Genomic DNA, 8,456 nt, shown 5'->3' with positions numbered 1-8,456 from the left:
CTTCTCCAAGCTCGACACGAACGAGGTTCTGGCCAGGGACCTCGAGCACATTGAGACAGCGCGCGCCCTCCTCAAGGTGATCATAGAAACGGCGCGGTTGAGCTGCGGTGTCTACCGAGATATGGCGCTCGCGGCGCTTCAGAAGCAAGTCAAGAGGACACTCACCAAGCTCAAGGAAAAGCTTTTGACGCTCTGGAAGCTCCGGCTCGACGCTGCCGAGATGGACGCACGCGCCGAGTGTGTTCTTCTCTACAACATGTCGCAGCGCTCAACCATCAAAGACGAGCTCCAAAAGGTCATCGACGCCATCGAGAATGCCGTGCAAAACGTCATCACGCCGCCAACCGAGTGCAACGACGACGGCGACACGAAGCCCGACGACAAGCTGGTCGCGCTCGAGGCCAAGGTGGAGGCGCAGTCCAAGCAGCTCGAAGCGGTCGCCGCCAAGCTCGACGCGATCCTCGCACTTGTGAGCGGTGTCAACAACAATGGTACACGCTACGACGTCCAAGAAGTCTAAGACATTGTGTAAACACATTTGATTTAGTTAGTTGATACAAGTCGCGCCTTGATCCTTATCGGACGTGATATGCATGGCTGGACATGTTGTGCAACTCACCAACGCACCCAAACACGTCTTTCGATAGACAGTTTATGTACATACTACAGTACACAGACGATGAGACGAAGATGGCTTTACAAGCGTCCACTCAGCGCCTTGCGGCCCCAGATGCGAAGACGGCTGATACCGCCGTCCGGGTACATGGTGAAGCGAACGTGATTGATCGCATCGCCGCCACCCACAAGCGATCCGTCAGCAACGCTGAAATAGTGTTGCTTGTCAGCGCTGAGTTTGGAGCGCGGCAGCACGGGGCGCCACGTCACCGACGCCGAGAGCACGTCGTTGCCCTCGTAGAAACAGCCTTCGATGAAGCAGCTTTCGGGAAAGTTCCCCTTGAAGTTCGCCGTGTCGACCTCAATACGCTCCACGACACCCACATGCCCGAGCTTCAAGACGACCCAATCATCGCCTGGCACCGTGAGCAGACCACTGGCGTCGACCGTGAGGATCGCCGGGCGCGTCTTCTTCCGGGCCGTCTCCCAGCCATCGCCCATGTTGATCCCGCGCCCGGGCTGGAGCAGAATGCGCGGATGGCCATAGTGAGCGTCGCTAAAGCCGACAACCGTGCCGCCGTTGGCCGCCGCAACCAAGTCGACAGACGCCGTCGAGGCAATCTATGCTCAATAGCTGAAGTTTCAGGGGCATATCCCGCTTCAATACCTTTTCCCAGTCGACGGCAACGACGCCGTAGACCATGAGCCGCGCAATGCCTCCGTCCGGGAACATGTTGACGCGGAGATGCGTCCACACGTCGTCGCTGCTGACGTCAAAGTAGTGGTACCGGCTTGCTTCATACCTACATCCGCCCACATTAGCACAGGAAGCACCGCATCGCATCGAACCCCGGCTGCAGGTCGGTCCGCGGCACGAGCTCGCGCCAAGCGTCCGTGCCAAGCGCAGCGATCGCCGCTTCTTCGGTAGCCGACGCGCACGTGCCCATCTCGCGCGGGCGGATCAGGTCGGCGCCGACGCCCGGCTCGAGGCAGGCGGCTTGGATCGACACCTACAGACGCGCATGAGCCTTGCGTCCGTGCATGCAGCGAGCTACGCGTGGCGCGTTGTTGCCGGTAAAGAAGGCCGTGTCGACCTCGATGCCCACGATCTTGCCGCGCAGGCCGAGCTCGAGGACGCACCAGTCGTGGCCAGCGACACGCTTCCGGCGCGTCTCCCAGCCGTCCATCCACTTGCCGTAGGTCGTAAACTTGTCAGCAATAAAGACCGGCGGCGCGAGCGAGAGGAGGTTGTCGGCAGAGGCAAACCACTCGTCCGTGGCGAAGAGGACGCGGCCGCGCGTCGAGAGGCACGTGAGCTGCGTGAACGGTGGCGGGCTCATGGCGTTTTGGAAACTGACAGCAGAAAGGCCAGGCGGTATCTTTGATAGTATCGATTGTGAGAGGTATTTGAAAGTCCGAAAGAGGGTTGTGGGCGCAACGGCACTATCATGTTTAGCAGGATATCAGAAGATGGGTGTGTATCTATATCGGATTCCAGAGGAAATGGCACGGCGGCGACAACCAGAGCTATGCACAGCGATGCTCGGAAGGATTACGTCATTTCCTAGCCCATTGACTATTATAGAAAAAGCGTAGAGACTATTATAGAAAAGCAAAGAGACGGCGAAAACAAAGCATGATGCGGCTGCAGAAGGCGGCTGTTCTTGCTGCATCTCGACTTAAAGTGCCCCGGTGTATATGAAGAGGTCGGACTGCCAGCAAGCCTGTCTAATCAAGAGTCGTACACATCAACAAAAGAAAGCAAAGCCAAATCGACGGTCAACGACACTGTGGGAGAGGTGGAGATGAATGCACCTTTTCAAAGCCCAATCGGTCGACCTTGTATGTGTCGGAATACGAAGTCTCTGGGTCCACGGCCAACGCTGCACCCCGGGGTCCTTGAAGTTCAAGGTGACGCCAACGGTCGCCAACCCACGTCAATATGCTTCGTCAAAGCTTATGCACGGATATTGCAAAAAGAATGTAGAGTCTACGAGTATGTCCCGTAGCCGACGGTTGGCGCTTGCACCAAGCTCGTCTCTTCGTTCGTGAGCAGCTCCGAGAGCGGCACTGGTGTTGGTTGGACTTGGGTCATCGTAACACCGTCAAGCGCACCGCCGTTCGCATGGTCGACGACGCACAAGGCTGCGCAGGCGCCGACACCGAGGAGCGAGAGGCCGATAAACATACCATTCACGTACGGCACGTAGACGCCCGTGAGGTTGTGTTCGACAACCACAAGCATCGGGACGAGCGCAAGGCCAAAGTTCTATCCATATTGAGTCATGGCGAGCCCATATCGCCATACCAAGACGGCGCAAAGGACGCCATACGCGGTACCCACGTGGTGCGGTGCAACGCAATCTACGTCCATACACATGACATTCGCACCATTGTATCCATATACTACGTACACGACACGGCGGGCCAGAGCGCCGACAAGAAGACGCTGAACCCAATGCCTTGGAGCACGAGCGGGACGTACAGAGACAACCACGTGTAGCCAATCAGCGCGTGCGAGAGCCCCAGAAGCACCATTGCGCCAGTCGCCAAGGCCGCGCGATGCCCCAGATGGTCGACGAGGTAGCCCGAGAGCGGCGCCGTGGTGGCCACAAGCAGCGGTGCGATGCTCAGCGGGAACGCCGCGGCTTGCTCGGCAGCGTACTTGACGCTGCAGTACCCCTTGGTCACTTCGCCATTTTTCCAAAACGTATCGTCGCAGTTGATGTGATGGGCGAGCACATACGGAGGAGCGCGGAGGCACTGTGTTTGGTTCAAAGTGCAGTGGGCCGAGAGCAGCGGCAGTGGGTATGCATAGGGAGGTGATGGTGGACAGGCCGGCGGCAACATCGAGCAGTTGACGTCACCAGCGTACGCACCGAGGCCGCACCGATGGCACGCACTCGGGAGGGCCTTGTAGTAGTCGCGCTCTAGAAAGATACTGCTGGCGACGTTGTTGAACGGCCCTGTCACCGCGTACAGCACAAAGAACGCGCCGGCCATGAGCCAGAAGCTCGTGCTAGGGGTAGGGGTGGTTAGGGTTATCCGAGATTGGCAAATCGCACCTAAAATCAATGATATCGGACAGCTGTACGGGGACGTTGTCGTCGTCTTGGTCGACCGCGTCACGTTCGCTGATACGATAGAGGGCGAGCGTTGCGAGGAATGCGAGCGCACACACTACGACGCCGGCCCAGATGGCGCTCGAGAGACCGAAGGCTTCCGCGAGCACGGGACTCAGCTCGTTGTTGAGCGTCGTCGCGAGCTTGGACGTACTCAGCGCGAATCCGTTGGCGAGTGCTATGACACGTTGACGCACATATTTTTTGCAGAAAAGTCGCGTACCCAGCTCGTTGCTATCAAACCAGACAGCGAGGACAGTCGCTTGAGCGACCGAAATGGTCTCGCCGCCCAGGCCAAAGACGACCCGCCCGAGCTACGAGGTCTCTGTATCATGAATCTATGGAAGCAAGTGTCTACTAGCATGACGGGCACGTTCTGCAGCTGGTTGCCGACGGCAAAGATGCCATGGCCGATAAGAATGAGCAGCGTCACCAGGAGAAGCATGCTGCGCGGGCCAATGCGGTCCGTCACGAGGCCGCCGAACAGCGGCAGCACAATGTTGGGCACCGAGTAGACCGTGTAGAGCAGGTTCTAGATGGGGTCAAGGACGGTAACGACGATATGGGCGAGCAAAATGAAATAGCAAAAAAGATACAAAAGCCATCTCAAACGAGGCGGTGGGCATGCCATGGAGGTGCTCCTGAAGCTGCGACTTGAGCGCGGACGGCGTATCGTAGCAGTACGAGTTGCCAATGTCTACGAGACATGCCAAGAGAAGGACCCATGGCTTGCGTCGCTGGGCGTCGTCCATCAAAGCGCCGACTCAAGATCGCAAGGCCATTGGTTCAACATAGCAACTCCCTCAAAACAATCGTCCTAAAATTGTTTGAAAATATATCCAAAAATAAAGTCACTTTTGGTTTCGGCACGGTAAGAGAAATTCCCTTGTTGCAAGCGTCTTGTTATGCAAGAATGCAGGTTCGCGCAGGAGATGGAGATGGCGTCTTTCCTGCAACACGGAACGTCGGTCCAGTCAAGATCCGACTTGCAATACCACGCATTGGATAGTATCGGATAGTGCATGAAACCTACCCATCAACTATCCAGTTGGTCGACTGAGAGCTCTGCGGCATCGTACACACCCGGCTTGTCCAGACTGAGTCCTCGAGCTTGCGGTCGAAAGCTAAGGCCTTGTCTACAGAGAACACCATAAGACGATCGCCGCGGTGCACACACTAGCATGTACTCGAGAAGCCAGTGCACGGGCTTTTTGGTCGTTCTTGTCTAGCATACCATAGTCATTATATAGTCTTTTTCATATAGAGAGCCCACCAGCAGCTCGTTGCCTTGCCGCAGGAGCGCTGCGTCCTCGGACGTCTCGAGTGCGTAGGCTTGGGCGCGGGATCGATACAGTTTTTGTACCGCCTTGTGGCTCGAGAAGGCGTCAATCTGGGGCCGGTCTCTTGCCAAAACATTCGACGACGATCCTCGCTCGGTCCGCGGTGCGTCCAGCGTCATCGTGGCCCACTGATGGAGCGCACGAAGCACGTTCGTCGCCTGCACGACGCCGTCACCTCGCGTATCAAAGCGGTAGACAAGGCGGATGAGGTCGCGCGGCGACGTGGACGGTACTAGCAGCAGAAGGCCGTGGGCAAAGACCTCCCAGTCCAAGTCGCCGTTGGCAGCTGTGCGCACGGTTTCGTAGCCGCTCCCTGTCTGCAGCTGCTCGAAGGCCGCTTCGAAGTGCTTCCTCCAGGCATCGATGGACGTCGTGCTATGGGCGCGAAGGGTCGCGATGACGCGCGGCGCGTAGGTGTGCCAAAAGCTCTGAAACGTTGGCTCGAGCACGAAGAGTCGAAAGGCGCCAAAGCCCACATGCGACGTTCCGTCAACACAGAGGCGCTGGAACGCATCGAAGCTCTCTTCCGGTGTCAGCATGATCCTACCCAATATCGTCTTTCAGATATGTACAATATTGTCGTAAGAGCATTGGACAGCAAGTACCGAAGGTCATTGATCGCGACTCGGAACGCTCTCAAGTCGAACCCGTCACCAGTTGACTTGAGGTCCCGATGAAAATGATGGTAGAGATCCCGGAGCGAGCGCTGCGCCGACCGACGCCGCTCTAGCAACAGCTGTCGTAGCTCGTGAAGTGGCCCCGAGAGGCCACACGAACCGCTCTCGAGAGGTTCGCGGTGGGCTGTTGCCAATAAGAAATCACCCCAAAGCGTGTACTGAGCCGCAATGGGCAGCACGATCGACGGGTGGGCGTCGAGGAGGATGGCGGCTTCCGACGGCGCGCTTCTCGGTACGACGAGGTCCTGCATCGAGAGGGGCGTTCGCGGGTGGGGGCGGGCGCTTAGCCCACCACCGTGCAGCGCCGGCGGCTCTGGATATATCGAAAGAAACCACGTTGCGTCGGCTGCGAGCGCGGACTCGACGCTTGCTGGCTGGTGGCGCGGTGACGTCATCGTATTGGAGGTAGCGAGTTTCTTGAGGAGCGCGTCAAAATCTAACCACGCAACGACCGTCCTACAGCTGGCCATGACTCGCTGGAAGAAACGACCTTGCCGATCACCACTGCTGTAGCTCGGACCTATGGACACCATGAGCTCAGCGCCGGTACACAGTAGCGTTGATTCGTACTGCAGGTCGCGCCAGACGTCCCAGCCATACGTGATGCGGTGTTGTGTGAGCACCTGTGTCGCTCGTGTGAAGAGGAAGAAAAGACGCGAAGGTCTGCACCTCGAGGATCACCGAGTGCTGCAGATACAGAGAGAGCTCCTTGTGCCCAGTGATCCACGCGCAGAGCTTGGGTATCGAGTTGTCGACGCTGCAGAGATACGACTGCATCGCGAGCCGGTGCAGCTGTGCACACCGGACCACCGAGGCCACTTTGTACGTCACATGCACCTCCACCGTCGACGGCGCCTTGCGGTGTAGTCGCGCGCGGCCACTGCGGCGAAGCACCACAGTCGACGTTCCCGCGCTTATGTACTTGAGTGTGACAACCATCGTCGCGGCCACTCGATCGATGGCGTGCGACGTCGTCGCCACTGTCGCTCCCAAGCTCTCGACAGCCCAATCGTCGTCATTGAGGTCGGTACACCCGGCGAGGTCGAACCGGAGCAAGACGGGGTGGTCCATCGTCACGCGACACGGCAGCTCGGGTGACGTCGCATGCCACACGGTTGACGCATTTGTTTGAACGGCCACGTGTGCGAGGCGCGGGTGGTCGAAGGCGGGGGTCGTCTGGCGACTCGGCGCCACCGCCTCGGACAGCTGAACCTTGAGCGTCCAGGGGCCACCGACGACGAGCGAAGCCGTTTGCTGGCTTGATGCGAGCCACAGCTGCCACGTGCCGCTGTGTTGCGCGTGGAACCAGCTAGTGTAGAGGCCTTTGGTGCTACTCTCTATCGGCGAGACGGTCAAGACGCCTTTGGTCGATAGCAGTGGCGTTGCCAGCACCGCCAGCGCCGGTGACGCGTGCTCGTAGATCGGCTGGATGGTCAGAGCGCCGCGGGACAAGTGCAATTTTGCAACATCGCCAATGTGCTCGCGTCCTTTGCAGACGATGGGGCCGAGTGTATAGAGGCTCGTCTTTTTGGGCAGAGACCGCTCAAATCCTAGACTGTGTGGCGTCCCGAGGACGCCGACGGGGGGCGATGGCGGCGGCGCCTTGCGAAATGGCGGTAGCTCCACGGGCGTGTGCGTGCAGAGCACCGGCCCGACGACGCCCCATACAAAGCTCAACTGGCCATGATCGATCTGCAGCAAGGACGCATGACCAAAACACGCCAAGCGCACACTGGCGGTGTTGAGTAGGGGCACGCCCAGAACGCGCTGCGGCGATGGAATCAACGACGCAAAGGTTCCGACGCCGCACTGCCCAAGACCATTGGCGCCCCAGGCGTAAATGTGACCGGCTTTGGTCAACGCCAGCGCGTGCTTGCTGCCGAGCGCCATTTGAAGCACGGGCCGCTCGGGCATAGGCACGGGGAGCACACCGGCTTGCGATCGCGTCGACCACGTGTACAGCGCGCCGCTGTGCGTTAACGCCAGTGCTTGGTCCAGGCCAAACAGAATGTCAACGAGCGGTCCGTCAATGGCCAAGATCCGCGCAACATGCGGGCTTTCTCTTGGGTCGGGGGACGGCGAGAGGTCCAGCGACGCGAGGCGGCCCCAGACCCACACCGCATCGGGAAACACGAGCGCAGTCGTAAAGGCACCCGTGACAAGGCGGTACTGGCTGCGTCCCGTTGCCTAGACAGTCGAGTAGGACAACCTCTCTTTAGAGCAGAGAGAACGTGTACTTGATGCAACCGGACGCTGAGCTCCCGGCACAGTAGAGGCGTCGGTTCGTCTTTTGCTTCGAAATCCCCTAGCCCCAGCTGGCCATAGGTATTGTAACCCCAGGCAAAGAGCGTTCGGTTGGATGCAATTGCGATCGCGTGCTCGGCGCCACAGGCGATGGCGACGATCGGCAGTGGAAGCTTGAGGTGCGTCGGCGTCGTGACGTGCGGTGGAGCGTGGAGCGGCGTCATGAGCTGTTTGAAACGCGGGCCTCGGTCGTCGACGTCGGGCAGCGACGGGTTCTACGATTCACAATGGAGCTTTCCGATACCACTAAGTACCGTACCGATGCAGCCGGTACTAGTCGCCCTTGTGTATACACTAGCGATGCTCTTTGTCAAAGATACACAAAAGCCAGGAAAGATACAGGATCCATCGTCGGTCAAGACGAGTGTATAGGTGCCGGGACCGTCCGCTTGGCTCGT

The 8,456-nt window shown here is 58.8% G+C and overlaps 4 protein-coding genes across 4 annotated transcripts in view; 1 reads left to right on the top strand and 3 right to left on the bottom strand.

Moving 5' to 3' along the window:
* The window catches only part of SDRG_11142 (hypothetical protein), a gene marked incomplete at its 3' end in the record, with an annotated part of 5,316 nt that extends 4,796 nt beyond the window's left edge, over positions 1 to 520 (top strand). The window contains exon 20 of the mRNA XM_008617170.1: positions 26 to 520. Coding sequence (XP_008615392.1) covers positions 26 to 520 — 495 coding nt within the window. The remainder of the gene's footprint in view (positions 1 to 25) is intronic.
* SDRG_11141 (allantoicase) lies at positions 507 to 1,958 on the bottom strand. Its single transcript, XM_008617169.1, has 4 exons — positions 1,671 to 1,958; positions 1,465 to 1,625; positions 1,283 to 1,418; positions 507 to 1,236 (listed from the first exon to the last, which is right to left on the bottom strand). Exons 1-4 carry the CDS (start codon positions 1,953 to 1,955, stop codon positions 697 to 699), a joined length of 1,122 nt encoding a protein of 373 aa, XP_008615391.1. The 5' UTR covers positions 1,956 to 1,958; the 3' UTR covers positions 507 to 696.
* A 574-nt stretch (positions 1,959 to 2,532) lies between these two features.
* On the bottom strand, positions 2,533 to 4,493 carry SDRG_11140 (hypothetical protein). The gene is made up of 7 exons (XM_008617168.1): positions 4,334 to 4,493; positions 4,096 to 4,269; positions 3,961 to 4,051; positions 3,681 to 3,915; positions 3,030 to 3,634; positions 2,924 to 2,979; positions 2,533 to 2,884 (listed from the first exon to the last, which is right to left on the bottom strand). The coding sequence occupies exons 1-7, from the start codon at positions 4,487 to 4,489 to the stop codon at positions 2,606 to 2,608; spliced, it is 1,596 nt and encodes a 531-aa protein (XP_008615390.1). The 5' UTR covers positions 4,490 to 4,493; the 3' UTR covers positions 2,533 to 2,605.
* A 49-nt stretch (positions 4,494 to 4,542) lies between these two features.
* Positions 4,543 to 8,456, bottom strand: SDRG_11139 (hypothetical protein). The gene is made up of 10 exons (XM_008617167.1): positions 8,399 to 8,456; positions 8,318 to 8,352; positions 7,992 to 8,273; positions 6,424 to 7,941; positions 6,325 to 6,377; positions 6,257 to 6,274; positions 5,683 to 6,210; positions 5,011 to 5,620; positions 4,925 to 4,962; positions 4,543 to 4,873 (listed from the first exon to the last, which is right to left on the bottom strand). Exons 3-10 carry the CDS (start codon positions 8,220 to 8,222, stop codon positions 4,774 to 4,776), a joined length of 3,096 nt encoding a protein of 1,031 aa, XP_008615389.1. The 5' UTR covers positions 8,223 to 8,273; positions 8,318 to 8,352; positions 8,399 to 8,456; the 3' UTR covers positions 4,543 to 4,773.

Source organism: Saprolegnia diclina (genome assembly GCF_000281045.1).
Source record: "Saprolegnia diclina VS20 unplaced genomic scaffold supercont1.39, whole genome shotgun sequence".
NCBI classification, from domain to species: Eukaryota; Oomycota; class Saprolegniomycetes; order Saprolegniales; family Saprolegniaceae; genus Saprolegnia; species Saprolegnia diclina.
The sequence above is the reverse complement of the archived record's forward strand: the minus strand, read 5'-3'. Positions and strand labels throughout refer to the sequence as shown.